Here is a 14139-nt window from a genome sequence, read left to right as displayed (position 1 = left end):
TTTTCCACCTCTTAGGAATCATTGCTAGTGCTGCACAAAAGAGGTGTGTGGTGAGTTTATCAGTTATTATTCCTCCGGATTTTTTATAAAACTGGAATAGAATCAGCGGTATATCTGTGTGCTGGTAACTAGTCCCAATTACATGATTAATGGTCTTACAAATTTGTTCCCAATATGTGGAGATGATCGGGCATGTAAACCAAATATGTTTAAAGGAGCACATCTCCAATATTTCTCTGAGGATGATGGAAATAATTTATGCAGTCTCCCAGGAACATAATACCACCTAGTGGTGATTTTATATAACATTTCTCTAATTCTAGAAGCCCTAGATGATTTATGAATATTTAGTAGTATATTCTTCTTAAATGTAGTGGGGAATCTTGTGTCTAATTATTTTTCCCATTCATCCAGATATTTAGGATTACTTGATGTCTTATTTAATTGCAAAAGTTTGTATATTTTGTATATTTTGGAAAGAGGTCTTTCTAGCAGTTCCTGTGAGTACAACTTTGTGGATCTTTTTCTTGTTTGGGTATCACCGTGATATGTGCTTCTTTTGCTTGGATTGGAAATTTATGCCCTTGATCTACAGAATTAAAATACTGCAACATAAATGTGGACAGTTCATTAGAGAATACCTTATAATAGAGAGAGCTGAAACCGTCCGGACCTTGACTTTTATTAGTTGGAATAAAATGTAATGTTTCTATAATTTCTGTCATATTAAAAGGTTCATCAATTACCTGACTTTGCATCTCTGATATGGTAGGAAGGTTATAGCCTCTTTTATAAATGTACCTATCTCAGATTTAATACACAGGTAATTAGGTTTTTCTAAACTGTATAGGTCCTGATTAGTGATGGGCGAATTTATTCGCCAGGCGCGAATTCGCGGCGAATTTGCGCGATTCGCGTCGAGCGAATAAATTCGCGAAACGCCCGCGAAAATTCGCCGAAAAAATTCGCCGGCGTCAAAAATTTTTTTTTTCGAAAGACGGACGCCGGCGTCAAAAACGGGCGCCGGCGTCAAAAACGGGCGCCGGCGTCGAAAAAACGGGCGCCGGCGCCGTTTCGCGAATTTTTCGCCGTTTCGCGAATTTCGTGCGAAATTCGCGAATTTTTCGGCGAAGCGAAACGGCGCAAATTCGCCCATCACTAGTCCTGATAAAACTGTTGGAAGCATTTTGCTATCTGTGGTGTTGTATAGCAAGGTCTATCCTTTTTGCTTTTGATTACTGGAATTAATGTATTAGGTTGTAGCTTCTTAAGAATGCTAGCAAAATGTTTTGTATTTTTGTCACCCAATTCGTATGTCTTTTGTTTGCATCTTGGATAGGCTTTATAGGAGTATTTATCTAATATAGCTTTTAATTGAAGTTCTTTCTCCTCAAGTACTCTCTGTGTATTTATAGCTATTGATCGATTGTGTTATTTAACTTCCAGTTAAACTCCAGTTTGATAGAGTTAAGAATTATTAATGATACTGCAACTGGTGAGTGATCCGAAAAGGTACATTGAGATATTTTAGCATCCCGACAAAAAAAAAAAAGCCATTGATGAGATGCAAATATATAGTCTATCCTCGAATAACATAAATGTGTTTTTGAATAATGTGAATAATCTGTGATGTGCGAGTTGAAGCACCTCCAGGCATCCACCAGTAGCATGTGAAGAAAATTGGGTATATTAGTTATAAACTGGGAACAGGCCTGAGGTTATTTAAGGATCTGATGTAGACTGGGTGTCTGAGAATGACAGAAATTGTATCTTGGAGAAACAGATGTAAAAACAAAGGTATATTTAGTTGACATTTAAGGGTATGAGAACCTATACTAAAAGATATATCTGATGCCTGGGGTCAAAGGGGTCGAACAACTGTGAATTCAAAGACAACTGGTCAAGATTCCAATCCTTTTTAAGAAGGAAATATATTTATACATACATCTATCTCTAGGTTTTTATTACATATTCATTGTATGTTTTGTATTTTGTATGTATTTTAGGTTCTTAATATTTATACTAGTTAGTTTGATGTGTATATGTTTTTCTTTAAATGGTTTCCTGTTATAATAGTAAGATTTCGGGATCCTTGAAAGGACTTGCAAGATGGGGAAATGTGGACTTTGTAACATAAGTAATACGACAGTGCCATCTTCTGGTGGTTACACAAAAGGACTTTTGCCTTAAAGACAAAGAACTCTTTTCTCATTGGTTCAAAGTTCATCAAAGGAATTCTTCAGGGAAATTTGTATAAATGGACTGCTCTCAAACAGCAGTACAGCTCATCTTGACTTCTGATACCATCAAGAACCTGAACATCCAGAGCTCACATATAAACGCCGGGAAAACAACTATTCACCAGAAGAAAAGGAAAGGTATTAAATTACCACTACTGGGGAAAGAAATAGATTGTTTTTTAAAGCATTTTTGTTTGTAGTTTTTAAGAACTGTTATATACAAGTCATACTCTCTGTCTTGCATTGCTTGAATAAATCCTTCCATTGCTAAGCCTAAATTGGACTGAATTGTTGTTAGACGGATCAAATTTCTAACAGATTTGGCAACCCAGCCAGTTTTTGCTATTTCCCCAATCTTGGGAGCAAACCCCATATTTTTTTTCCTGTTCAGCAGGAGGTTTAAGATTAAAACTTTCAGGTTTAAATCTTACAAAAGGGGGGAGTTCGATAACCACAGAGAGTTATCTAAATAACCACAGAGAGTTATTCAAGAGAAGAGGATTTTTTGCAAAGTAAAAGAACCTAGAGTCAACAGTCCATTGGGCAAAGAAAGGAAGGGGAGAAGAAAAACAGTGGCCACTGTGTAAAGCGGGAAGACGCGTTGTATCTTCATATTTTTTCTTGGATCCACGGAGAGATTCAAGAGGCGTAGTATCCTTCCTGGAAAGAGTGCACATTTTAAAGGCAAAGGGACTACGAAACTTCATATCAGGTGAGTATGGAGTTAATTACTAAGCATGCAAAAAACAGTAATGTAATGTTTGAATTTAATGGTTGTACTAGAGCAGATGCTGATTTATGGCATAGTTTATATGAACAATGTGATCATGCAAACCAACTACTGGATAAGAAATTGTTATGCATAAATCGAGATAAGAAAAAGTTAACAAATATTCTTAAAATGATACATATTTTTAATACCATGATTTGTAAAAAAGAATCCACACAAGTTGTTTGCATGGCCACAAAAACAGAAGTTATAAATAATGAATCAGATGTTGCCAATACAGATATGGGAGGAAGTCCTGGAGTTCAGGATAATGTATCTGATTGCCCTAACTGTGACATATTAATGCAACATGTACAAGAGTTAGAAGATCAGATACAAGTAAGGACTGAGATGGTATGCCAGCTCAGGAAAAATACAAGGGAGATATGTGCAGGGAAAAAAGTTAAAGGACCCTTAGATATCCCAGAAATAGAAGAAGAAGAGGAGGAGGAGGATGAAGCAGTAGGGGGGGCTGAGGAAGAAAGAGGCAAACAGAAAAGGAAGAAAGAATTATTAACAAGAGCAGCCAAAATTAAAATTAAAATACATGAACAGTTGATGAAGATAGTTAAGGATTTACCTTCATACAATGTTGCTAAGGATGCATTTTTTAACCATGATGTGTTTCAAGCACATGTATCCAGATATGATTTGTCTGATGAACAAATCAATAAAATTTTTAAATTTTGGATTCCTACTCATATGGCTAGAAGACTTGTAATTCCTATTAATGCCCCAGAAATTGATCAAAATGGCCAGGAAGTACATGGCACAAGTAGGGATAGACTTAAACAGTTAATACAAATCACCACAGGGGAGAGTGTACCAACTAATGAGGTTCTTGATAATTTGAAAACTTCTATAAATGAAGACCCCTTTGCATTTTTAGTAATGTTTGAACCAGCTTATAGACTGGTTATGGGAATTGAAGATGATCAAGTTCCTCAACAGATGATACATGCCTTTGTTAAAAAATTTAAATATCTAGATACAGGTGCCATAATATTTGCATGTGCCCTTGATAATCTTGAAGATGCTGCTGCATATATTGACAAATTTAGGAGACATTTAAAGGCAAGCACTCCAAAAGCTAAAATAGCGGAAATTGTAAAACCAGCAAATAGATCCTCCTATAATAACACATATAAGAATGGGAAGGGGGAGAACAGACCATTCTCAGGCCTACAGAACCTGAAGTGTTTCAGATGTCATAGAAGGGGACATTTGAAAAGGAACTGTAGGACTCCTGAGAATGAGATAAATCACAAAGATTTAGGAAAGGAAAATGGATTTGTGAGGCAGGCCACAGCACCTCCTGCAGAGGCACAAAATCCAACACATGAGTCACCATATGCACCTCTGTTGAGACAAATTAGGGAATTAGTAACTGAAGCAGGTTATAATTCAGTTAAAACATCTACTGAACATCACAAAATGCCAAATAATCAATGACTAGAAACGCCTAAATCTCGTCCCCTTGAATACCTAGCACCAGTATATCTTGATGATTGTGGTAGGCCTTTTGTTAAAGCTGTATTAGGGGAATTTGAAACTGAATTTTTGATTGACACAGGAGCACAATTAAGTGTTACTAGCAAGAAAATTCCTTTACAGACAGGTTCACCTTCTTGTACCATTGTAGGTTTCAATGGTGGGGGAAGGTCCATAGCAACCATGGTGTCTGACATTCCATTAACAATACCAGGATGGCTTAAAACTAAGATTGACATCTGGTATTGTAAGGGAGTGGACAGCATACTTGGAACAGACATTATGGAAAAACGTGGTTGGATTGTGGATCTAGGAAATAAAGCCATCTGGAAAGATGCAAAAGGTAAAAATCCTGTTGTAATAGATCCTACTGATTTTGAACATGTGAAAGCAATTTGTCCAGTGAATGTTTCCCCAGAGGAATTCATGTGGCCCAACACTGGGGAAAATCCTAAACTTAAAGAATTGGTGAAAAGATTTCCAAAATTGTGGGCCCAGGGCAAAAATGATTGTGGCAATTTGAAAGGGGTTCTGGTTGATATTAAAGGCCCAGACCCTCCACCACAGAGGCAGTACAGACTCCCTCCTGAATCATTTGATTCAATTGCCAAGGTCATTTCTGATCTGGAAGCAGCAGGTGTCATAAGGAAAGGAAATTCAAAATGCAATAATCCTTTATGGCCTGTGAAAAAACAAGATGGGTCATGGAGATTAACAATTGATCTGAGGATGTTGAATAAATACACACCTCCCTCGGTTCAAATTGTTGCTGATATCCCTGATGTTATGTCTAGATTGATGGCAAATGCACGATTCTTTTCAAAAATAGACATAGCGAATGGATACTTCAGCATTAGTCTAACTGAGTCCTGTCAATACAAATTTGCTTTTACATTTCAAAATCAGCAATTCTTATTCAAAAAACTACCACAGGATATGAGTTCTTCTGGGAGTTTTTTTCATCAAGGTTTGGCAAATGTTTTATCCATATTTTCAAAACCAGAATGTTTGTTACAATATGTGGATGACATATTGCTCCAAACAGTCTCAGAGGAGGAACACTTAGAATTGTTAGAGGAACTATTTGAGCTGATATGTAACTCAGGACTCAAAATGAACACAAAAAAGGTAGTGTTTTTGCAACCAGAGATTGAATACCTTGGTATTCAAATTGGTCCTGGTTACAAAAAGCCACTACAAGAAAGAATTAAGGCTATTTCCAAACTTCCAGTTCCAACGACCGTAAAAGCCTTAAGACAATTCCTAGGATTAGTAAATTTTTCCAGAGACTTCATCGAATCATTTGCAGAAAAAGCAAAACCTTTATATGATATTCTCAAGGGTAATGATTCTGCATTTGGTCCTTGGACTCAAGAACAACAAATTGCGTTTGAGACACTTAAGAGGGAACTGCAAATGGCTCCAACATTAGCTACAGTAGATTCCTCTGCTCCTTTTGCATTACAGGTGCACACTTCTGAAACGGCTGTTTCAGCAGTGCTCCTGCAATTGCAAGGTAATGTATGGAGACCAGTAGGATATTTTTCAAAGGTGCTGTCACCTGTTGAAAAAGGTTTTGATATCTGTACAAGACATTTGTTGGGGGTCCATTTTGCTGTGATTGCTTCAGAGCATATCGTGGGTTTTAAAGATATATGCTTACAAACACCACATACACCTCTCAAGTTATTGATAGAAAAAGGAATTTCTGGAGTCTCACCACAAAGGTTTTCACATTGGTTAGTGACTTTGTCAACCAAGCCTATTAAAGTGGATCAGAAAGCAAAATATGTGCTTCCACAATTAATGCAATATGAAGGCCAATGTCATGAATGTGAAGTAAATGTGGAAGATGCTTATTCTATTCTGTTTCGCAGAGAAGCAAGTGAAATAGATGAACCTGTATTTGTAGATGGATCCAGATTTTTCTCAGAAGGAAAATACTATACAGGTTACTCCATTTGGTATCCAAACAGGAATGTTTCAGTTAAGCATAAACTTCCAGGGCATTATTCAGCTCAGAGGGCAGAAGTAGAAGCTGTTAAAACTGTTCTCATGCTTGACAAGGATAAGGAAAAACATCCACTAGTAATATATAGTGACAGTTCTTATGTAGTAAGATCTTTAACTGAATATTTAGTGGTGTGGCAGCGTAGAGGATTTGTAGATGCCTCTAATAAAACCCTCATACAAAAGGAAACATTAGAGGGAATATTTGATTTGGCAGCACAAAATCCGGGTTTACATGCTGTAGTCAAGGTGCCTGCACACAGGAAAGGTGAAGACTCACTCAGTGCAGGAAATATCATGGCTGATGCATTAGCTAAGGAAGCAGCTTTAACTGGAGATACTGTAATCCCTTTGGAATCCAAATTAGTACTACCGGTCAGGAAGACAGACACACAGCTTCCATCATTTTCTGAGGAACAAGCCAAAGATCAAAATTTGGTTGATCTTCGGGTTAATTTAACATTTCCCTTTGTTCAGGAGAACGGAATGTTATGTTATGACCAAGATGGGAAGTTGCGTCCTGTAGTACCACAACACTTACAAATCCCATTCACAAAATACAATCATGAGAGTTTAGGACACATAGGGCAACAACGACTTTATGAAGTTCTACGAGACAAATTTTACTGGGACAAAATGAAAGACACAATAGAGCAGGTAGTAAATACTTGTCTAATATGTGCCCAGGTAAATCCACGCCCCAAAGGCCAGAAAATACCAATACAACATATTGCACCTGCGGATGGTCCATGGGCTACTCTCCAAATAGATTACATTGGACCACTGCAATCTGGAAGGTATGGGTTAAAATATGCATTGGTGGTGGTGGACATATTTTCTAAATGGGTGGAGGTTATCCCTGTAAAAAGAGATGATGCATTGTCAACTGCAAAAGTTCTGTGGGAACATATTTTTTCCAGATGGGGGTTTCCTCAGATTTTAGAATCCGATAGAGGTACACATTTTACAGGACAAGTGATGCAAGCAACATGTGCAATCCTGGGAATTCAACAAAGGTTCCATGTCCCTTATCATCCACAATCAGCTGGAATTGTGGAGAGAATGAACAGGACCATAAAATCCAGGATAGCAAAGATGTTGCTTGACAGGGGGAATACTTGGGTGGAAGCACTCCCAGCAGTGTTAATGAGTATTCGAGGCACAACCTCCTCAGCTACCCAATATACACCTTTTGAGTTAATGACGGGTAGGAAAATGTCTTTAACATTCCCAGGTGAACCAAAATTAACCACCCCACAGAAGGATGCAATTGCAAAATCCCATTGGTTACAATTATTGCAAAATAATCTTGATTCTGTTTTATCATATGCTGCACTAAAATGCAAAAAACCACTCCTCCTGAATTTTCAAAATTTAAAAAAGGAGGTATGGTTATGATAAAGTCATTTAGGAAAACAGGACCATGGGAAGCCAATTGGGAAGGCCCATATAATGTATTGAACACAATGGGTCAAGCTATGATTCAGGTACAAAGACCACCTGATTCAAAGCAAAACAGACGCAGACAGCAAATATTCTGGGTTCATGCAGATCAATGCAAACTTTATATGCCAACTCAGTGATACTGCATATTTATTTTTTCAGGATAAAGAATTCATTAAATGGAATTCCAAGGAAACAGGAAAATGAAAGAACACCAAAGATGGGACAACCATGAAAGATCTTGCATCAAATCCATAATAATGATGACTTTTCTGATGATGGGATACCTATTGCCTTATGGTCAAGCCATTATTCAACAACAAGAGGAATCTATGTACTTAACTCAGGATCAGTTATCAAACTTTAATCTAACAAATGACATAAAGGGTCAAATATGTATAGGAAGTCAAACTGGGATAATATTAACATGTTGCATCAAAATTGAATTCGATTCAGGTGACAGTGTGTATATTAATGCATCTATAGGACCAAAAAAAAGGATACAAGTGGTTAAAGGGTTGATATACACAAAATAATCATACAGAGTTTTCGGAATGTAATCTTGGTGATTCTATCAAATGGATTTTAATGGTTAAAGGGGAAAGCTCCTTACAAATAACCAGCAATCCTGAAATAGGTGAACCAGGTGAAACCAAAATGGGTACAGTTATACCATTGGATATATATTATGCCAGAGTATGGTACAAATATCTCTTACCAGAGAATTCATCCAAACATGACTCTGAGGAGAATCGTAAAAAGGAGTGGCAAATTAAAATAAGTAGGGAAAGATCTCTTCCAGTAAATATTGAAGTGATATTGATTGATACAGATGTTGTAATTCCTAAAGTCAAGGTATGGCCTAAAAATGTAAAAGTACAAGAAGGCCAAGATTTACAATTGACTTGTGGTACGGAAATAAGGTTACCTCTGGGTTCGATCATATCATGGTTCAAGGAAGATGATTTTCGAGGAAGTATGAATTATGATTCTGAGATAATTTTACATAAAGGTCCCATTGGGAAGATACAATGGTATAACCAAACCTTACCTATAAAATGGAAAATCTAAGAATAGAAGACCAGGGAGATTATCAATGTTGCCTATCGTTATCTAATAATATAACATGTGAAAAGATTAGTGTTGTAGTATATCCACATCCTGTAAATGTAACCTGTGCAAATAATCCTATTGTTCCATCAAGTCCATTCCAAATTAACCATTTTCATTCTAAACCACTTTTAAAAGATGGCCAATATATTACTATAATTTGGCATTTTAATATTTCTCAGTGGAAAATCTCTACTAGATTCCCACAATGTAAGAAATATCTTTTAAATATGGAACAAGGAATGGAACATTGGTTTGGTAAATTAGATAATTCAAGATCAAAAAGAGATGTAATAGATAAAATTCTTGGAGGTATTGGTACTATAGGCACAGTTGCCAATAGTATCGAGATTACTTCTCTACAGAAAGATTTAGAAGGTGCAGGATTATTGAACAGCAAGTCATTGCATGTTCAAAGAGGCTTAAATCAAATTCTGAATCAGATGGTTGTTAAGTCTGCTTCAGTATTTGGACCTTCCTTGCTACACCTCCAACATATTACATTAGGATTATTGGACAGTGAGAATGCTGCACAGGTATCAAGAGCTTGTATGGAGATTCAGACTGAATACTCCACAGATTTTAAAATAACAGCACAAGCTCTACAGGGTGGGATAACTCCTTTATCACTACAAAATAGTTTACCTCAAGAATATGAAAAAGCCCTTAACCATTCGGATTTGTGGGTGAATAAATGGGTTGGATGTAAGAACCTTGAATGTATTGCGACTTCTCTTATACCAATTGCGGGAGAGGAGATGTCAATATACTCAATGACTGTTTTAGGAATTCCAGTTAGTGAATCTCAATTATTATTTTATAGTTTAACGTATAAAGATTTTATTGGGAATCCAACAACAACGAAGCCTGAACAGGTGGATTTATCCGCATGTTTACATTTTAATTTTAAGATTTTATGTTTACCACACCAGATAAGACCAATTATGTGTGCTGCTAGAGTTGAAAATGTTAAAACTACAATGGAATTAATGACCCCTCTTGAAAAAGGAAAAATATGTTTTCAAATAATGAAAAAAATTGAATCGGTAAAGGTTTTATATCCTACTTGTATGGCAAAGCCCAATTTGGATAGAGGATTATATTGCATCAATAATAATCCAACAGCATTGACTTTACAAGGAACTTATATAAATATTCCACAGTTCCATGTTAAAGATATAAATGTGGTACCGATTCAGTTTAATCTTACTGTAGTAAATGAATTCCCTTGGTTTGAATGGGCCAAACAAATTCAAGAAGATAAAGGATTATTATATAATTTACAAAAACAGTTACAAGAGGCGGAAATTATTTTCCAACATGAAGAAGGAAAGTTAAAAGCTATAGAGCACGAATATTCAGAAATGTCAGGGTCTACCTGGTGGAGGAAAATGGTGAAATCTGTTAATATGTGGGCTAAAACCTCTACAGGCACCGTTGTTAGTAATATTCTTTTTCATCCTTTAATTATTGTGTTTATATTAGCCATAGGATGTATTGTTATACAATTATTTTTAGTTTGTAGAGTAAGATGTATGTATAAACGTATGAAGAAATCTATTAATCAAGGGGAAGTTATTCTCAGAGAAATGGTAAATCGAAAATGTTGATTATATTATGTTCTCCGGGATACAATAGTCTGTCAAGAATGACTGTGATACGAATGAAGTGTGAAAGTGATTATAAAAATTACTACATCAGACCATAAAAAGGGGGGCTTGAAGAAAATTGGGTATATTAGTTATAAACTGGGAACAGGCCTGAGGTTATTTAAGGATCTGATGTAGACTGGGTGTCTGAGAATGACAGAAATTGTATCTTGGAGAAACAGATGTAAAAACAAAGGTATATTTAGTTGACATTTAAGGGTATGAGAACCTATACTAAAAGATATATCTGATGCCTGGGGTCAAAGGGGTCGAACAACTGTGAATTCAAAGACAACTGGTCAAGATTCCAATCCTTTTTAAGAAGGAAATATATTTATACATACATCTATCTCTAGGTTTTTATTACATATTCATTGTATGTTTTGTATTTTGTATGTATTTTAGGTTCTTAATATTTATACTAGTTAGTTTGATGTGTATATGTTTTTCTTTAAATGGTTTCCTGTTATAATAGTAAGATTTCGGGATCCTTGAAAGGACTTGCAAGATGGGGAAATGTGGACTTTGTAACATAAGTAATACGACAGTGCCATCTTCTGGTGGTTACACAAAAGGACTTTTGCCTTAAAGACAAAGAACTCTTTTCTCATTGGTTCAAAGTTCATCAAAGGAATTCTTCAGGGAAATTTGTATAAATGGACTGCTCTCAAACAGCAGTACAGCTCATCTTGACTTCTGATACCATCAAGAACCTGAACATCCAGAGCTCACATATAAACGCCGGGAAAACAACTATTCACCAGAAGAAAAGGAAAGGTATTAAAAACTACAAACAAAAATGCTTTAAAAAACAATCTATTTCTTTCCCCAGTAGTGGTAATTTAAGAACTGTTATATACAAGTCATACTCTCTGTCTTGCATTGCTTGAATAAATCCTTCCATTGCTAAGCCTAAATTGGACTGAATTGTTGTTAGACGGATCAAATTTCTAACAGCATGTCATTAAAGGATTTTTTCACCTTTTTCAGCACCTTATATGATATATTGCTTTTTTTTGTTGATGTGTCAAACAGAGGATTAAGTGGTGAATTTTAAGTCTCCTAAAATAATAGTGCTTTCAGCAAATGACGTTAGGGTGGCTAAGTTAATTTTGTTGTGAGCTATTTCCCCTTTAAAATCACATATCTACCCTCTTGATCTATTTTTTGGTCAGTTATCACCAACGGTAAGTCTTTATGTATTAAGAGCATAACTCCTAAACTTTTCCTCTCAGGATTATTACTAGTACATACATTGGTATATTGTTTAAACTTTAGTTGAGGTACATGTCCAGTGATGGGCGAATTTGCGGCATTGCGCTTCGCCGAAAAATTCTCGAATTTCGCGCGAAATTCGCGAAACGGCGAAAAATTTGCGAAACGGCGCCGGCATCTCGTTTTTGACGCCGGCGCCTGTTTTTTCGACGCCAGCAGCCGTTTTTTCTAAAAAACATTTTTTGACACCGGCGAATTTTTTCCGTGAATTTTCACGGGCGTTTCGCGAATTTATTTGCTGGCGGTGAATCACGCAAATTCGCGCCTGTCGAATAAATTCGCCCATCACTATACATGTCCACTGTTAAAATGGGTTTCCTGGAGCATTGTGATTTTTGAACCCAATCTCTTACATTCACCCACTATTTGTGCCCTTTTAACAGGGTTGTTTATTCTAATAATGTTATAGCTTATGATTTTACACTCCATAACCTATGAAATTTCCCAGCTGTTATACCGTTAACACATTTCAATATGGTGTATTCAAAGTGGTGTATTCCAACAATGGGAAGGGAAAAATTGAGAGGGGGTTTGGCTTTAGAACCTTGGGTCTCTGTTAGGCTGTGCCAGACATATGTGGGGTAGAGGCCCACTCCTGGGATTAATTGGCCCTATAGTTTTGGGCGGGGGAGGATTATCAATTGAGAGAGGCTTTGTAGGGGAAGCCATTATATATTCATGAAGTATCAACCTGATTGGCCACATAAGATAATTATTAAGGGGGGTGAACCAGAACAGACAAAATTTTTTTTTTTTAAAAAGTATATATAAAAATTAAAAACAAAACCAAAAAAATAAGGAAATGTAATATAATCCTTGTATACATTATGGAAATGAAGTTCAGCAGTTCAAATCTTTAGGTAGTCACTTCTTAAACAATCTGCTTGGGGGCGCAGTCAGAGGCCATAAATCCCCGAATATTAGCGGCATTTAGCAAACAAACGATCGGGGAACCCCGCAGCTACAGCCTATAGACATGGGGAAGAAGAAAACCCTAGAACCGACAGGCACTCTGACACCATGTCTACACAAATCTGCTGCATCCAACAGGCACCGAAGAATCCAAGATGGTGGCGCGGACTCAGATCCGGAGCACACCACACCAGACAGAACGCCAAAAAGCTCGCACAAGCGGGCAGCATCGCTACACAAACTAGCAGCCGCTGACATGCCACGCAGGACCAGGGAAGGCGGAGAGGACCGGACCACAGAAATACTTCAGCCTCCAGCTCCCCCACTAGTCACCCTGCATGGGCTCCCGCACAACACGCATATATGGCTGCTGACAAGGTGCTTAGGGTTCGGAATGATATTGAGGACCAGAAAATTAGTCAAACCTCTGCCTCTAGTTCCCCATATGGGGCCCACTCACAGATATTACCTCAACCTAAACATGCAGCCACAGACAGGCTGAGTAAGGCCAAAGATGGCGGCATGGATTTAGAACATGATGCAGGCCCCTATACTCCCTCACGCCCATGCACTCCAGACAACTGGATGGAAACGTCCTCCAACAGGGTGCAGGAAATCCACACTTCCAGACCTATTACAGCTGACATACTACCACTTCAGCTTTCGGGTCTACATAATTCACTAACTGCTGCTATAGCGGGTGCAGTTAAAGACGCAGTACACGAGTTTAAGACAGAGCTACATTCGCTGGGCCAACGAGTGGATAAGCTAGAAACTATTTCAGATAACTTGATCGTAAGGCATAACACTCTAAAAGATGATCAGCTCACTATACAAGAAGAGCTGGCCAATCTTAAATCACACTGCGAAGATCTGGAAAACAGAAACCGAAGACAGAATCTTCGTATATGAGGTGTACCTGAAGCATCCTACCAAAAGATATCAGGCACTACCTCAGAGCTCTGTTTTCTAAACTTTGCCCGGATTTACCAGTAGAGGCTTGGAGATTTGATAGGGCACACAGAGCGCTGGGCCCTAAGAAACCCGGCCAGTTGGCTCCAAGAGACATTGTAATCTGTTGTCACTATTTTGAGAGTAAGGAGAAAGTTCTTCAGGAAACACGGAACTCAACACACATTGAATTCCAGGGGGCAAAGATACAAATCTACAACGACATATCCCCTATCACGCTGGCCAAAAGAAGGGACTTTAGACCTGTCACTCAGCATCTAAGAGTGCA

At 37.4% G+C, this 14139-nt stretch overlaps 1 protein-coding gene across 1 annotated transcript; it reads left to right on the top strand.

Annotated features, from left to right (window-relative positions):
• The first annotated feature begins 1124 nt into the window (after window positions 1–1124).
• On the top strand, window positions 1125–11629 carry LOC121397044. The gene is made up of 2 exons (XM_041572857.1): window positions 1125–2952; window positions 8116–11629. The coding sequence occupies exon 2, from the start codon at window positions 9012–9014 to the stop codon at window positions 10671–10673; it is 1662 nt and encodes a 553-aa protein (XP_041428791.1). The 5' UTR covers window positions 1125–2952; window positions 8116–9011; the 3' UTR covers window positions 10674–11629.
• The last annotated feature ends 2510 nt before the right edge of the window (window positions 11630–14139 follow it).

Source organism: Xenopus laevis, chromosome 8L (assembly GCF_017654675.1).
Source record: "Xenopus laevis strain J_2021 chromosome 8L, Xenopus_laevis_v10.1, whole genome shotgun sequence".
Classification (NCBI taxonomy): domain Eukaryota; kingdom Metazoa; phylum Chordata; class Amphibia; order Anura; family Pipidae; genus Xenopus; species Xenopus laevis.
This window is presented reverse-complemented; position numbering and strand designations above follow the sequence as displayed.

Bases quoted from the DNA above. Each gene is read 5' to 3' on its own strand.
- LOC121397044 (XM_041572857.1), top strand. From the start codon at position 9,012: ATGGAAAATCTAAGAATAGAAGACCAGGGAGATTATCAATGTTGCCTA.